Consider the following 17500-nt stretch of genomic DNA (forward strand, 5'->3'; position numbering starts at 1 on the left):
ATCATTATTATTATTATTATTATTATTTGATTTGATTTGATATGGTGTCTTTATTCCCAAAAGCTCCAGCAGCAGGAGGCATGGTGGGAAATGCTGCTTCGTGGTTCTTTTCTTGACGATTTTTACAACAGAGCAGCTTGGCTAGTGGTGCTTTTATTTTGGCGGGGAGGGACATGTGTGAGAACATTTTGGTCCCTCTGAGAAATATGAAAGTGTTCGAACTTCAGGTCAGTACCGATTGTCATCCTGGATTCATCCTGACAGCAAGAGTCCTCACAGAGACGGTTATTCACACACGTTTTTCTGGTTTCTTCTCATCTTCACACTTTCAGAAGAAGAAAAAGAAGAAGAGGGTGAAAGGTCAAAGATAGAACAGGGGGTGGTTTCAGTCTGATGGAACCAGGCTAACAGTCCCCCCTGCTTCCAGTCTTTATGCTAAGCTAGGCTAACAGTCCCCCCTGCTTCCAGTCTTTATGCTAAGCTAGGCTAACAGTCCCCCCTGCTTCCAGTCTTTATGCTAAGCTAGGCTAACAGTTCCCCCCCTGCTTCCAGTCTTTATGCTAAGCTAGGCTAACAGTCCTCCCCTGCTTCCAGTCTTTATGCTAAGCTAGGCTAACAGTTCCCCCTGCTTCCAGTCTTTATGCTAAGCTAAGCTAACAGTTCCCCATGCTTCCAGTCTTTATGCTAAGCTAGGCTAACAGTTCCCCGTGCTTCCAGTCTTTATGCTAAGCTAGGCTAACAGTTCCCCGTGCTTCCAGTCTTTATGCTAAGCTAGGCTAACAGTTCCTCGATGCTGCGGGGACATCTACCATTATTAACCAGAACTAATCTGTGAATTACCGTTTTTAAAGTGCTGAAGTCGTGAGAAGTAAACGGTATTAAAAAGTCAAATGAAGAAATTTCCCCTCGGGGATTAATAAAGTGTATAAAATCAAAAAATAAAATCAAAAAAAAAATAAAATCAAAAATCAGACCTGAAACAGCTGCTGAAGGAAGGCGTCTAATCCGTTGGTTTTTATCAATAATATCATCACTGTTTATTTTTTATAAGTGATGTACAGTTGGTGCGTCCGGTGAAAATAAGCTTCGTGTAATCCGCCGAGCAGCCGAGCTGTGACGCCGCTCTCCGAGGACGGAGAGGAGGCGGGATGAGGGTCACATTTCCTGTCTCACGTATCTCAGCGTAAACTCTGAAATGAGTCTAAACTGTCAGAGGCTTTAAGCTCATTTCAGACGAGGGCTCTTGTAATTCCTGGATTTTCGACAGCAGACGTGTGAAGTGTGAAGCGTCGTGGCAGCCGGCCGCCGCGGCACCGAGCCAGCGTCGGGTCGGACTCCCACTCCAACTTAATAGGAGCGATAAAGAGGCTGCCAGCTGGCAGGAAAAACCTCCCCGTCCTCCTCTGAGCTCCGATAGCTCTGAAATCCTCCGGAGACCGGCAACGAGGAGCGAAGGGCTCAGAGGACTCAACTGTTCCAGGATATCTTCAGATCTTTATCTCTCCTTCACAAACACTCTGAGGTTCACCCTGGACGGCTTTTAGGACATTTGAAGACATTATGTCAAAGCAAATCTTCCACCTGACAGTTTGTGATCCATCAGTCAAATCAGTTTGATTTATGAAGTCCAACATCCAGTGTTTTAGTCCTGGTCCGGTCCACAAGTTAGTCCTGGTCCGGTCCACAAATTAGTCCTGGTCCGGTCTACAAATAAGTCCTGGTCCGGTCTACAAGTTAGTCCTGGTCCGGTCTACAAATAAGTCCTGGTCCGGTCTACAAGTTAGTCCTGGTCCGGTCCGGTATTCTCTGGTGTTTTAGTCTTCAGTCGTCAACATGTAGTTTCCATGTTGTGACTTCACGTGTTCTGTGTGTTTATCTTCTCCTCATCATGATTGACAGGACTAAAGATAATAGAGGTCCCGGGGCCAACAGGGGTCACCTGACCCACCAGTGTGTGGGAGGGGTCAGTGTGTGTGTGTGTGTGTGTGTGTGTGTGTGTGTGTGTGTGTGTGTGTGTGTGTGTGTGTGTGTGTGTGTGTGTGTGTGTGTGTGTGTGTGTGTGTGTGTGTGTGTGTGTGTGTGTGTGTGTGTGTGTGTGTGTGTGTGTGTGCGCGTGTGTGTGCGCGTGTGTGTGCGTGTGTGTGTGTGAGTGTGTGTGTGTGTGTGCGTGTGAGTGTGTGTGTGAGTGTGTGTATGAGTGTGTGTGTGTGAGTGTGTGTGTGTGTGTGTGTGTGTGTGTGTGTGTGTGTGTGTGTGTGTGTGTGTGTGTGTGTGTGTGTGAGTGTGTGTGTGAGTGTGTGTGTGTGTGTGTGTGTGTGTGTGTGTGTGTGTGTGAGTGTGTGTGTGTGTGTGTGTGTGTGTGTGTGTGTGTGTGTGTGTGTGTGTGTGTGTGTGTGTGTGTGTGTGTGTGTGTGTGTGTGTGTGTGTGTGTGTGTGTGTGTGTGACAGGCTTCACCTCTCAGATCAGGAAACACAAAGCAGCAGCAGCCTCGTATTGTTTATATTGTATCTGACTAGGGAGGGTGGGGGTGGGGAGGGGCGGGGTCAACGATATGGGTGGGGTGGGGGAAGGGGGTGCTGTGATTGACAGCTGGCAGATTTTTGGGTGACCCCCCTCCTTCTACTTCAACACTCTGGAAATGTCTCTGTCCCTCCGTCCCGGTGAGGATTGGACATGTTTAACCTTATCGTCACCTCGAACACTGAGGCATTCTGGGTAGTCCTGCCGTCCTCGGTGTTCCTCGGTGTTCCTCGGTGTTCCTCGGTGTTCCTCGGACTCAGAGGAGAGGATGGATATCAGTTTCACCTGGATGACTCCAGAACAACATGGAAATCAGTCAGGAGAAGATCTGAGCTCATAATGTGGCGCTATGCTAACAGTTTCCACCTACTTCCACTCTTTGTGCTAAGCTAAGCTAACCACCGATCAGTGTTTGAGAGCTCGACATGCAAACAGTGATTTACGCACACACACCTGGTGTGGAGTTCATCATGGGTCGCCGTGGTAACAGCAGCGAAGCGACAGGAGTCATGTTACAGTGAACATGTGGCTGCTGCTGCTGCTGCGTGTTTTTAACATGTTCAGTTAACTTGATCCGACATTCTCTGCATATTACAGCCCGGAGGAATCTGTAACCACGACGACTCCTGTCAGTACTGCAGTACTACTGCAATAATACTGCAAACAGCTCCTGTCAGTACTGCAGTACTACTGCAACAATACTGCAGTTCCCCTGGTCAGATCCAGGATTAACTTCAGTTTGTTCTGCTGTTTTCTGGTATTTTGGTTCCGTGATCCTCATTCAGTTTCTGTGACGATGGAATCGGCTGAATTGTATTTCAGGTGTAACGTTGGTCTGAATTCGACTCAGTTTCCTCTGATGGTGCTGAAAGATTTCTGTTTTATTTCTACAAGTAATTCACAACTTTTCTTTTTCTCTGTTTGTTTGAATTTGTCAGTTCTTGATTTCAGGCGATGCAGCGAAGAGACGGATGTTTGTCTTCCAGACCAGGGTGTGTGTGTGTGTGTGTGTGTGTGTGTGTGTGTGTGTGTGTGTGTGTGTGTGTGTGTGTGTGTGTGTGTGTGTGTGTGTGTGTGTGTGTGTGTGCGTGCGTGTGTGCGTGCGTGTGTGTGTTCGGACAGTGTGAGTGTGAGTGTTGGCTCGGTGGGATCGGGTGTTCGGACAGCCGATCAGATAGTTTTGTCTTGCAGCTTGTAGCTTCTTGTCTGAACCTGAAGGAAACACTGTGTGTATTGTAGCTGAGCCTGTCAGGACGGACTCAGGTTACGTTAACTCACAGGAACACAATGACCGGTCGAGTATCTCCGGAGGGCATCGGTCATGTGACTGTGGGACAGAAATAATGAAGCTGCTCTCTGCCGCTGTGGGAAAATCCTGCTCTGTGATGGATCATTCAATAACTGCACATACGTGTTTCCATGGTGACGACGTCATACGGCCGAAATAACTAGAATACTTACGGAGTGTTTTTACAGTGTTTGGTTCAAAATATTTGTTCTTGCTTAAGCTTTGATTTGTTCCAGAGTTCAGTGATGATTTTTGTCCATATTTAGCCCTGAATCTCTGCTTTGGTCCAATATTCTGTTTTTTTGTCCTGCTTTGGTTAAACGTCATCCATCTGTTTAACTCCTTTGTTTCTAATTGAGTATCAAGTAGTTCCAGAAACAACAGTGATAAAAACATTATTCCACAAACAAACGAACACTTGTTGATTTATGCTCCAAACTTTGAATCTAGAAAATGTTTTTAAAAATGGATCCAGGACTTTAAATCCTCCGTCTGACTCCGCCTCCTCGGTTCAGCCCACCTGAGCAGAATAAACCCGCTTCTTCTTCCTGTGTTTCACATTGTCGGCGTGTTGATTCTGTCCGAGTGCATCCGAACATTAATCTGTCAGCGGGTCACTTCTGCTCCAGTCGGAGGATCGTCGTTGTCTCGGTCTGTCAGGAACTCTGACGAACGACCTCGACCCGTCCCCGTCCACCGGACCTGGATCTAATCCACCTGACCTTCACAGACCTGCACAGATTAAACAGTAAATCACACCGAGGCATGCTGGGAGCTCTGACACCACAGGTGGGGATGGAAATGAAATCTATTTCTACTGAGCGGAGATCTACTGCAGCTGCTGCCGGAAGAAAAAACAAAGAACGTGAGAAAACAGAACAAATGATGGAATACGAAGAATTAAAAGCATCTTCAGACGCAGAAACCTGTTCGGTTCAGATTCAACACTCAGAGGATGAAAAGCACCGACGAAAGGAAGGAAAGAAATAACCGAAGGGAAGTGAAGCTCTCGTTCAGCTGTGGAAGTCGTCAGGAAACATCATGTGGACAGAAATCACTTCAGGTTGTTCAACAACGGTTTCACAAACATCGTCCACGTGAACTGAATCAGTTCACAATCAAATCAGCTGCAGATTCATTTTCTGTGACGGTTCATCAATAAATTCAGAGCTTGTTTCTGTTTCCCAAAATCTGGTGCAATGAGCGGTGATCTTCTGGCTCTGCTTTAAAAACAGCCCTGATTCTGTGGTGGAAATCACTGCATAGGCTCAGGAACACTCAGCTGCAAGATTTTCTGTTCCCCCAAAAAATCTGCTGTTTCTCTGCTCCAGTTTCAGGTCCGCGGTGACATCACGGTGACATCACGGTGACATCACGGTGAAGTCCATGTGCATCGCTGCGTTCAACAGGAACACCGTCCCAACTTCTTTTTTATCGTCCTTCGTAGAAATGATTTAGGATTCATCATAAGATTTATTTTCATTATCGATGAATCTTCATTTTTTATCATCAGTCTATGAAACTGTCAACAACAGTCAAGAAAAGCATCAAATCCACTTCATCAGAGGCTGAAATCAAAAAATATTTGGATTTTTTTTTTTTCCAATATTTTCCTTGAAAAGTTATTTGAAAGATGAATTGATTTTCAGAATAGTTGCAGATTATTTTTCAATCAAACAACTAATCGTTGGCGCTCCGGAGATGCTGATGCTGATGTTGGCGGTGACCCGGTCGCCCAGCTGGGACGGACGGAGCGCCGCCCTCCATTAGCCTGATGAGTGATGATGTGAGAGCAGAGGGGACAGAGTTCAGTGAACGCATCGCCTGCTCTCTGGGCTGTTAGCGTCACCCGATCCTTCAGCTAACCGAGTTAGCCTGCACTTTGCTAATGGCGTTAGAGAAGACGAAGAGGGTGAGGCGGAGGAGAGACGCTCGCCTCCGTCCTCTCGCACCATCAGGATCGCTTTCACTCAGCGGGACGCCTCCTCCAGCTGCTCCCATCCAAACCCCAAACTCAATCAGGACGACACTCTGATGCTGCGTTCAGGTCCGGCGGGAATAATCAGCACTGTGATTCAGCAGCTAAAAAAATCAGCAAACTCTGAAGGGAAACTTTAAGTGTTTTGAATCGCGGTGATGCGGTTAAACGGAGTCCCGTTGGTGCCGTAAAATATCTGCTTTCTACGTTTGTCAGAGTGGTGATGACGAGCGTTTAGAAAAATAAATCTGCGTTTAGTTCAAACTGAGCTGCTAAAAACATTTTAGCCTCAGTTTGACCCAGAAGTCACTGATGAGTTCATCTTTATTTGGTCCAGAACTTGTCCTGGGTTTGACCCCTTCCTTCTCCTGGTAATCCTACTTTGGTCCAGTCATGTTCTTTAGCCCTTTTTTTGTCCAATGTTCTTTATTGGTTCAGACCAGAGTTCAGATCCAGTTGTGGTTCAACATTTTCAGTTTTTTTAATCCTGTTTTTGGTCCAAAGTTTTCCTGTGTTTTAACCCTGGTACGGCCTACTAATGACCCGGGCTAGAGTGTAGCCCTGGTTTAGTTCACGATTGACTTTTGTATTTGTTTTTTCTTCGTCTATTGTTGAGCCCGGTTTGGTCCAGAGTGTAGCCTGGGTTTGGTCCAGAGTGTAGTCTGGGTTTGGTCCAGAGTGTAGCCCGGGTTTGGTCCAGAGTAAAGTCTGGGTTTGGTCCAGAGTGTAGCCTGGGTTTGGTCCAGAGTAAAGTCTGGGTTTGGTCCAGAGTGTAGCCTGGGTTTGGTCCAGAGTGTAGCCTGGGTTTGGTCCAGAGTAAAGTCTGGGTTTGGTCCAGAGTAAAGTCTGGGTTTGGTCCAGAGTGTAGCCTGGGTTTGGGGTTGGGGGGTAGCAGCCTGTATGAAGCCTGCAAGACATAACTGAGGGAATAAAGTTATCACTCTCCTCACTAACTTCATATTAATAACATATTTTATAAACTCTTTCACCACAGTCCAGACCAACAGTTGGTCAGACACCCGACCATGTAGTGACTCACAGCGCCTCCTGCAGGCCGACACCACGGATCAGTCAGTTAATTGAATCTTAGTGTCTGATTTGAAGTCGTTAGGAGACGTTAGTATTCACCTTGATGTGTGTATCTGAATCCAACAGAATCACTTTGATTTAATGGGTTTTTAATTTGAGGGCCAGTAAACAGTGACTCATCTCATCACAACCCCCCCCTCGCTGAATTTAAATCGAGCTGTGATTAACCGGCGCGGCTCAGCCAATCAGGACGGACCCTGACAAACCAAATCAGTCAGTTCAAACCTCATTACCAACATCCAAATTAGCTCAGTTGATTGGACGGCTCTGCCCCCCCCCCCTCACCTCTGTGGGACGAAGGATTTTTAACTTCACTATTGTTCGTTGGATTACATGAATATTCAGCGCAGACATGAAGTTTGATTAGTTTGTTTTGCGAGATCAATTGTTGCATCTGTCAGAGGATGACGGGCTGCATGTTTGTGCTAAATTAAATTATGTAAATTACAGCAACAGTGTGACGGAGCAGCTGCCAGGACAAAAATCCAGAAGAAACAAAAACACTTCCTTCTTTTTTTCACCACCGAACACAAACTGGTCACGTTTCCATCAGACGGTCCTGAAACACACAACAACAAACACGGATGTAAACGGATCAATACACGGATCTGATCATTGATTCAGCTGGTTGTGATGTGATGAAACGGTTAACGCTGACCTGACTGTCGCGCCAAACTCCATTCAAAAATCTGCTAATTTAACGTCAGTTTGCATGAGAGGAAACACTGACGATAAGTATTTTCTTGAATGGTTTTTTTTCGGATCACGGTGTTGATCTGCAGCTGAGACGGATCCAAACCAAACTCCATTCAAATATCAGACCATTTTGGAAACGTAAAATAGCTTTGATTTCCAGTTCGACCTGCGTTAACGGTCCTAAATGCAGTTAAAGTGGGAAACGAACAATAAACCATCTTCTCTTAAATGTACGAACACAAAAACAGGATAGTTTGAAGAAGCAGGTAATAACGAGGACAGGTGGGTCCCGTAAACACGGTTGCAACTGTACAGTCAGGTGGTTTTAATGTGTGTTTGTGGGACTGAATTGTGACATTTTAAGGTGAGGACTTGGTTTATGGTTCGAGTCCTCGGAGACCTGCCGTGTCGGGGGAGGGGCGCTCGCTTCCCCTTCCAGGTACTCCCAGGTGGGCGGGGTGTTGACACCAGCTGTGTGTGTGTGTGTGTGTGTGTGTGTGTGTGTGTGTGTGTGTGTGTGTGTGTGTGTGTGTGTGTGTGTGTGTGTGTGTGTGTGTGTGTGTGTGCGTTCATGTTTTCCAGTTCGAGGCCTCATTAGTTTCTTTCTCTTCGTCTCTCCGGGTTCGAACTGTTTCGTCCCGTGTTGTTGTTACTGTTCAAACTGCTCGACTGCTGCGTGAACGTGATTCTAACGCTGCTAAAAAAACACTACTGACGTCTTTATTTGTTGGTTTTGGTAAAAGTACTTTCAGGATGTGAGGAAGGTGGAGTTGTTTAAAAAAACTAAGAAAAAGATTGTATTTTAATGTTTTGTTTGATTCCGTCGTGACGTCTGGAAAAACTTGATTGAACCCAGTTTGAGCGTCAGCAGACAGGAAGTGAGTCCGACCTCTCCTGTAAACACGACGGCGCTCCGATAAACAGTTAGCTAATTGAAGCCTCGGGGGGTTCAAAGACACACACACACACACACACACACACACACACACACACACACACACACACACACACACACACACACACACAGTGATCAATGGTTTCCATGTGTTGGGTTGGGTTTGTGCTGCAGGTCTGAAAAGTCTCGTTGAAGGTTTTAAAACAATCGTTTCAGGTTTGTTATCGAACTTTAAAAGAATAATAATAATAATAATGACAACAATAATAAACTTTATTTGTTTTGCACTTTTCATACAAGAAATGCAACTCAGTGTTTTTTTTTTTTACAATTACATTCAGTGTTTCACATAAAAACTGAAATAAAGGAACATTTAAAAATATAGAAAAGAAATGATCATAAGAAACATTAAATACATAAGAACTGATCAAAAGCATAAAATTAAACACAAATAGAGTTCAAATATAAAATAAGAAATATGCATTTTAAAGGTACAGTAGTTCAAAGTAAAAGGAGCCATCTCTTATTTTGAAATTATTTTCACTAAAACTTTTCTGGAGCTCCTTTTTGTTTTTTAACATCATGTAGCTCAAAAACATCGTCTTAACTAAACAGGAAGTGACCTCATCGATCCTCTTCCTCCTCTGCAGGTTTTTCCGGGGCGAGTACACGGTGGAGGTGGCGATCAACGACTACCTGGACATCTACTGTCCTCACTACGAGGGGGCGGAGCCTGCCGAGCGCATGGAGCACTACGTGTTGTACATGGTGAACTACGACGGCTACACCACCTGCGACCACCACCGCAAAGGCTTCAAGCGTTGGGAATGCAACCGGCCGCAGAGCCCCAACGGACCGCTCAAGTTCTCCGAGAAGTTCCAGCTCTTCACGCCCTTCAGCCTCGGCTTCGAGTTCCGGCCGGGACACGAGTACTACTACATCTGTGAGTACCGCACCGTGTACTGAGTACTAGTACATTGGTGAGTACTTGGATGACCTGGTACCGTCTGGTTCCAGTTATCTTGTAGTTCTTTGTTGTTCTTTGAGGGAGTCGGTGTCTGGCTCCGCCTCCAACGACATCACGCTCTCATTAAAAACAGAAAGCCGGTTCCTAAACGTGTTGTGGGTCCAGATAAATATCGTCTGGTCTGAGGCCGACGCGACGCGACGGCGAGCAGCGAAGCTTCAAACCCGCCGAGACGTTCGTTCGTCCTGTCGGGAACGAATTTCTCCTCCAACCTGGAAAAGATTTTCTAAATTGTGGCTCATTTGAACCGAAAGGCGTCCAGCAGAGACGAGAGGCCCGGAGCTCAAATTACACTTAATGACTCTGTGTGTGTGTGTGTGTGTGTGTGTGTGTGTGTGTGTGTGTGTGTGTGTGTGTGTGTGTGTGTGTGTGTGTGTTGGGTCTAACAGCTGCTGCTCTCTGAGACTCAAACAGAACAAAGACTCTGAAACATTCAAATATTTCATTCAGTCTGATTCAGTTCAAACCTCCTGATTCTGGTTCTGATGAAATATTAAAGTTCTGAAGGTTCTGGTTCTGATCTAATATTAAAGTTCTGAAGGTTCTGGTTCTGATCTAATATTAAAGTTCTGAAGGTTCTGGTTCTGATCATCTGTTTGAACGTTTCCTCTGCAGCGTCTCCACATCCCAACTTGGCCGGGAAACCGTGTCTGAAGCTCAAAATCTACGTCAAACCAACCAGTGAGTTTCTCTTTCTTTCTTTCAAACTTTTGTTTTGAGGAATTTAACGGACAAACAAAAGTTTAATCGATAAGTTCTTCACAGATAAATGTTGTTTTCAGCCCTCAGCGTTGCCTGCAGGTTTCGCTTTAATGAAGCAGCCTGAGAGACTAAATCCAGGACACAAAAAGTCCACGATCAGAGACGTGAACAAGAACTGAAAGTTTAACAGTAAAAAAATCCTCCTTCATTCGACATCAGAAACTTTAGAACGTTTATTTAAGTTATAATTGAAAGAAAATGAATTTCACGTTGAATCTGACGCCTTAAACTTCAGGTGATTTTATTTTTTGGAGTCGTCAGACTGAAAGACTCGTAGCTGTCGCAGCGAGTCCTCGGGAATCCTCCGTCTCTCCGGCGGCGCTGGAAGCTGATTGGTCGGACAGACGGAGGATCTGAGGATTAAAACGCTGCCGGAGTTTTCTAGAGAAGCTGAGGAACACAAAATGGGAATATTTAGAGACAAGAAACAAACCACACACAAATTTATTTTCCCAGAATCCCCTTTGACACATAGTCTGACGCCTTCACAATAAAAGCTCGTTCTTGAGCAGGAAAATAAAATAAAATAAGATTAGAAACATCAATACGTGAGCTGTGATTATTTAATATTGGTTCTCTGTTTAAATAAATGAGTTAAAGTAGAATTTTACTTTTTAATTACAGGATTTACTTAAAAATAAAATCCAGTGAACGCAGTTGAACTTTGTTAAACAGACAGAAATGATTTAAACATCTTCAGGCTGAAGTTAATTAACTACAAACATTTGACTTGAAGACAAAATCTGAAATTTAAAGTGATTTTCAGTCGATTTTTCTTTCCAGAAACAAATACAGAAATTCAGTTAAAAAGTAACTTAATGAATAAATTATAGATTAAGAATACTTTAAATATCAGAAGCAGAAGGAAGCGTTCCTTCAACACCTCAGAAACTGAGATTCTATAAATGAATATGAAGCGTCGTGGACGGAGGTGATGTTGTTCGTATATTATTCATATACGTGGACGTTCTGTTCGTTCACAGCTCCGAGCCGCAGACAGACGGAGACTTAAAGACGAGTGTCACATTTAATGTCCAAAAAAAACAACCTCCTCATCTCCAACTCAACGTTTCAGCAGATTTCAGGAGGCTCGAACTTCTTCACAGATTCAGAGACTCTGAAAAACAAGATTATAAGTAAAGAAACACATCGTCACCGATTTGAGCAAAATTTAGAGAAAAAAAACGCTGCAAATATCAAAGACTGTTTCTAGAAGGCACGAAAAAGTGATGGACGGAGCTTGTTGTAGCTACGGACTGGATATAAACTACAGACTGGATATAAAACTACAGACTGGATATAAAACTACAGACTAGATATAAAACTACAGACTGGATATAAAACTACAGACTGGATATAAAACTACAGACTGGATATAAAACTACAGACTGGATATAAAACACAGACTGGATATAAAACTACAGACTGGATATAAAACTACAGACTGGATATAAAACTACAGACTGGATATAAAACTACAGACTAGATATAAAACTACAGACTGGATATAAAACTACAGACTGGATATAAAACTACAGACTGGATATAAAACTACAGACTGGATATAAAACTACAGACTAGATATAAAACTACAGACTGGATATAAACTACAGACTGGATATAAAACTACAGACTGGATATAAACTACAGACTGGATATAAAACTACAGACTGGATATAAAACTACAGACTAGATATAAAACTACAGACTGGATATAAAACTACAGACTGGATATAAAACCACAGACTGGATATAAAACTACAGACTGGATATAAAACTACAGACTGGATATAAACTACAGACTGGATATAAAACCACAGACTGGATATAAACTACAGACTGGATATAAAACTACAGACTGGATATAAAACTACAGACTGGATATAAAACTACAGACTGGATATAAAACTACAGACTAGATATAAAACTACAGACTGGATATAAAACTACAGACTGGATATAAAACTACAGACTGGATATAAAACTACAGACTGGATATAAAACTACAGACTGGATATAAAACACAGACTGGATATAAAACTACAGACTAGATATAAAACTACAGACTGGATATAAAACACAGACTGGATATAAAACTACAGACTGGATATAAAACACAGACTGGATATAAAACTACAGACTGGATATAAACTACAGACTGGATATAAAACTACAGACTGGATATAAACTACAGACTGGATATAAAACTACAGACTAGATATAAAACTACAGACTAGATATAAAACTGCAGACTGGATATAAAACTACAGACTGCAATAAAACACAGACTGGATATAAAACTACAGACTGCAATAAAACTACAGACTGGATATAAAACCACAGACTGTTTATAAAAGTGTTCGTAGCTTCAGGTCTGTAAAATGGTTCTGATCCAGAAGTGTCTTCAGCTGCAATACCAGCGAGTGCCACTAGAGGTCGGCTCCAAAAAGCCTCCGGCTCCATAGACTCCCATTCAACTTCTCTCATCAAATCCAAAGTGAATAAAATGTGTCCATCAGTTATCTCGGTGTTGTTAGCTAAAGTCACTCCTTCTTCTTAGTTTTCTGGAGGTCCATTTGAAAATAATCCCTCATTCATTAGAAAAGAAGATTCAAGAAGACCTGTTTTTGGGGGCGTGTCTGTTTGATTGACAGGCCTAATAATTTGCTGTGATTAACGTCGTTGTCATCGCTCCTCTCTTTCAGACGACTCAGTGTACGAGTCTCCGGAGCCGTTCCTGACAGACGACACCACCGGCGGCTGCGTCCTCGCTCTGCCGTCCGCCATGTTGCTCCCCCTCCTCCTCCTCAGCCTCCTCCTCGCCTCCTCGTAGCACCTCCTCCTCCTTCCTCCGGCCGGGCCGAGCTCCGTCCTCCTCCCGCTGCTCCGAGGACAACCCGAGGCAGGAAACTAGTCCGGCTCCCCCTCCGCGACCTCTGACCTCCACCTGAACACCAATCGGCCGCTCCACCAATCAGGGGGAGGCTGGAGTCAGAGGTGGGAGGAGCTTGGAGCTGCTTGTGTAGTTTCTGGGATGGTCTTCTCTACGACGATGAAATTAAGTGTTACGGAGCCACAGCTGAGACTCCACTGACTCCACCCCCCCGATCCAACACCTGAGGATGATGCGCTCCATCTTTATCCAGGGTTTAACTTCTCGTGAACACGTTTCAGACAAACAAACAAACAAACAAATACAGGTTTGTAGCCGACCTGCATCTGTTTTGTGCTCATAAAAATGTAATCTTTTTGGTCTTTGTGAGTTTCAAACGAACACGTTAACATGTTCACACAACATCTACTCAGCTGCATGAAGTTTTGGATTTAGAAGTTCTCCCAAAGAAAAATAATTTTTTTAATTACAAATATAAAATTTCCCTTCTTTCTTTTTTTTCCATCAGAATATCTGTATAAAATTTTCCCAAAATTTGGAAAATGTAGATCAAGTAATGAACAAACAAATCCCATAAAAGTTCAAGATAAAACTCTTATAAAAATGTTAGTTTTTAACTATTATTTCATAATTATTTGTTTTAAGTAAATTCAGTAAGTTTTACTGGAGATCAACATTTAGTATCTCGTCTAAAATCCTGCGTAAGTTTAAAATCGTACGAAAGATTTCTGATGAGATATTACATGACGTTATTATTTGATTTATTTTCGTACAAAATCCCCCAAAATTTAATTGTTTAAATCAAAAGCCAGGAAATTCCTAAAATATATATATATATTTTTTGCACCTTAAAAAAAAACCAGGTAAAGTTTTGATGCTTCAGGGACTCCATGCAGTCACATATAAACACTTTACTGTTACTTTTATTTCCCATTTACCAAAACTTTACTGCAAATTTATTTCAGGATATTTCCAAGAAAAGGCCAAAACAGCTATTAATTAATAATTATAGGAGAAATAAATACAAAGTTAATGCAGCTATTAAGTACTTCTTTAAATTGTTGGATTGTTTTATAATAAAAAAAAATACAAAATGATGAGTCAGGTAGCTGAAAAATATTTCATAAATTGACTTCAGAAAATTTTTCATCTTTGATTTTAAGATCTTTCACGTTCGGCTGCTCGCCGTCGGACTGGATTCTCGTTAGGAGTTCCTGTTTTGTCTTTTCAGGAAAATCTGACGTCAGTTAATGAAACATTGTTTTAAAACTTTTCTCTTAAAAAATTTAAAATAACGAGCAAGTACTTGAAAATATCTGTAAATTTAGCAGCTCAAGAAAAACAGAAAAATCAATCCTCAGATTTTAAAGTCGTTTTTCTGCAGTTTGTTTCTGTTGAAATTCAAACTGAATGAAAATCTTTCAGGAAACTCTTGAACATTGAAAATTAACTGCTGCCTGAAAAAGTAGAAACATTAAAGTAGAAAACAGGAACCTGACGTCTAAAAGAGGCTTTTTTTTTCATCTTCTGTCAACAAGATGAAACATCAGTCTGTCATAAAATAGTTTATTATCTTATTTGTAAACCATAAAAATAATCATATTCAGGACTTTAAAGCTCCTGGAGAGACAAAAAATCGGAACATTGTTAAACACTGATGTGGTCAGGATCTCTGAATAAATAAGATTTAATCAGGAAATATCCGAGCAGAGCGATCGACATCAGATTTACATCGAAGCGTCTCTGAAGGAATTAAAAGTGTTTTAGGTGTTAAGCGGGCGGTCGGTGGAGTCCGGCACCAGACGGGTCCTCTGTCGTCATGACGATCTCCGGACGGAATCCCTTCGAGCATCCCAGCAGCTCAGCAGCATCTCGACACGGTTCGTCCTGGAAAAAAAAAACATCCATCTCATCTCTCAGACCTTCAGTCTGACGATCGCAGTCACAGAAACGAGCCGCGGAACGAAGAAAAAAAGACGAGAATCACGGCTCACTTCCTGAAATTGAAATATGTTTTGTTTAAAATCTGTAAGAAGAAGAGAGAAGTTTAGCGTCTGATTCTTTAAATGGTTTCCGACCTGCAGGACGAGCTAACATGATCCGCGAGATCGGTGAAAGGTCAACTCGGAAAGTCGTAAACAGAACATCAGACGGTAACTCAGACTGTTTATAAAAGAGTTCGTAGCTTCAGGTCTGTAAAATGGTTCTGATCCAGAAGTGTCTTCAGCTGCAATACCAGCGAGTGCCACTAGAGGTCGGCTCCAAAAAGCCTCCGGCTCCATAGACTCCCATTCAACTTCTGTCATCAAATCCAAAGTGAATAAAATGTGTCCATCAGTTATCTCGGTGTTGTTAGCTAAAGTCACTCCTTCTTCTTAGTTTTCTGGAGGTCCATCTGAAAATAATCCCTCATTCATTAGAAAAGAAGATTCAAGAAGACCTGTTTTTGGGGGCGTGTCTGTTTGATTGACAGGCCTGTGGTGCAGTCAGGTTACAGCTATCGGTGGGCGGGACGTAGTATCGTCAGGTTTCCGATCAGATCGGTCAGATCCACCTCTGGCTCCTCCCCCAGCTCGTCCAAATATGGTCACTTCCTGCTCCAAACCGCTCCGAACTAACAAGATGGTGACGGACAGAATCTGAACTGGAGGATTCGTAACGGCCGTTCTGTTTTTGGAACTCAAAAATTTCCACGTTTCAAATCCCGGTTTTGATATGAAGATATTTTTGAAAATTGTGAACGTTGCGGCTGATTTCTGTGATTGTCATCGTCGGAGTGGAAAACAGAAATAATAATTCTTAGAGAGGAACGAGCTCTCTTTCCGTCGACAGCCTTTCGTTTCTGTAAATCTGCCAAAGACTCTTGTTAAACTTTTCTATTGGATGCTTCTTCAGGGGCGGGCGTACATACAGCAGCTCGGGGATCCTCTTGGCCCCACCTACTTTAGGTACACGGGCGGAGTCACAGCAAAGGGGAGGAGTCAATATGGTATTTTGTTTTTTGTTTTTTGTTTTGTGCGGTTTTTTTCTAAATTGTGTCGTTTTGTCGTGAAAATAAAAAACGAATGTTCTGCGCAAAATACAAATGAACCAATCAAAAATGGCCTTTTCTCCCCACTGGTGCTGAATTTTTAATGACTGACGAACAGCGACACCGTGTGGTCAAGGTGAAGCTCTTCATCCGACCCCATGCCTCTTTTTCTGTTGTTCTCTTCATCTCCTCGTACCATCCCTCCATCTCCGCCGGTGGAGGGCGAGCGTGTCCTTGTGAGTGGACGAGCAAGGGGCATGCTGGGAAATGCAGTATATCTATAACGAACGCACTGTGCCGGAGGACAGACGGACGATGTAGCACTTGAACTCCTGCGGAGAAACGACGGAAACAAACCGGCGTCGATGTTTCCGCGTAAAGAAGGAAAATTTTATTTTAATTTTATTTTGTTTGTGCCATTTTTTTCTGTTTTAAAAAAAAAAATATGGAGGGGAAAATTCATGAGATATGAGTTGATGAGCAGAAATATGAAGGAGCCGCTCTGATGTTTGTTGTTGTTGTTATTGCTGTTGTTGTTGTTGTTTTTTTTTTTTCCTTTCTGTTCCTGCTTGCATCACAATGCATTCTGGTCCCTGTAGTCCCGTGCGTTCTGGTTCTGTTGGCGACTGACGGTTCGGTGGGTTTTCCATCTTCTTCTTTGTTGGTTTCCGTGTGGATGGAATCGGTACTTCGGTGGCGTTCGGAGGGAAACGTCCCGGCGGGGGTTTTGTGGGCGGGAGTGAAACCTCTCTGCTGGTTTACAGTCTCTGAGAAGAAAATGTTTTTTACATCCAAATGTCTGCATATTCTATTCTTTGAAAGACAAAAAAATTTGTTTTGTATATTTTCTTATTGGATGCTTATAAAGTCCAGTTGTAAAGAATGCATTTATCTGATTGGCTAAAGAGCTAACTAACGAGGGGTCAGAGGTCGCCAGGCCTCTTTTGTTTTTGTCTGCGCTGCATGAGCAGGAAAAAATAAAAACTTCAAAATACCTTTACTGAATTTACTTTGAAGATTTCAGAGAGAAAATGTTAAGAAGTGTATGAATCTGTGTTTGATAAATTCACCACCAATAAAAAAACATTACACTAAAGATATTTTTTTCTGCTTTTGTCCATTAGACACTCAACAACAATAGAAAAACACTGATCTTTGGTTTTCTTCCAGTTTTCATGAGATTTAAAACTTTGATATTCAACAGGCCTGAAAATGTTTAGTTTTTAACTGATTTCATAATTATTTGTTTTAAATTCAGTGAGTTTTACTGGAGAAACCCTGAGATCAACATTTAGTATGTTGTCCAAAATCCTGCGTAAG

The 17500-nt window shown here is 42.7% G+C and overlaps 1 protein-coding gene across 1 annotated transcript in view; it reads left to right on the plus strand.

The window, feature by feature from the left end:
- LOC138635104 (ephrin-A2) overlaps nt 1–17260 on the plus strand; it is a 65965-nt gene extending 48705 nt beyond the window's left edge. Inside the window, exons 2-4 of the mRNA XM_069722431.1 lie at nt 9118–9410; nt 10110–10175; nt 12962–17260. Of these exons, the coding sequence (XP_069578532.1) occupies nt 9118–9410; nt 10110–10175; nt 12962–13089 (487 nt within the window). The 3' untranslated portion in view covers nt 13090–17260. The remainder of the gene's footprint in view (nt 1–9117; nt 9411–10109; nt 10176–12961) is intronic.
- Nucleotides 17261–17500: the final 240 nt, after the last annotated feature.

The sequence above is a fragment of the Brachyistius frenatus genome, unplaced genomic scaffold, assembly GCF_029030835.1.
Source record: "Brachyistius frenatus isolate BFR_SWC_R1_liver_20210118 unplaced genomic scaffold, ASM2903083v1 Contig_291, whole genome shotgun sequence".
In the NCBI taxonomy this organism is placed as follows: Eukaryota; Metazoa; Chordata; class Actinopteri; family Embiotocidae; genus Brachyistius; species Brachyistius frenatus.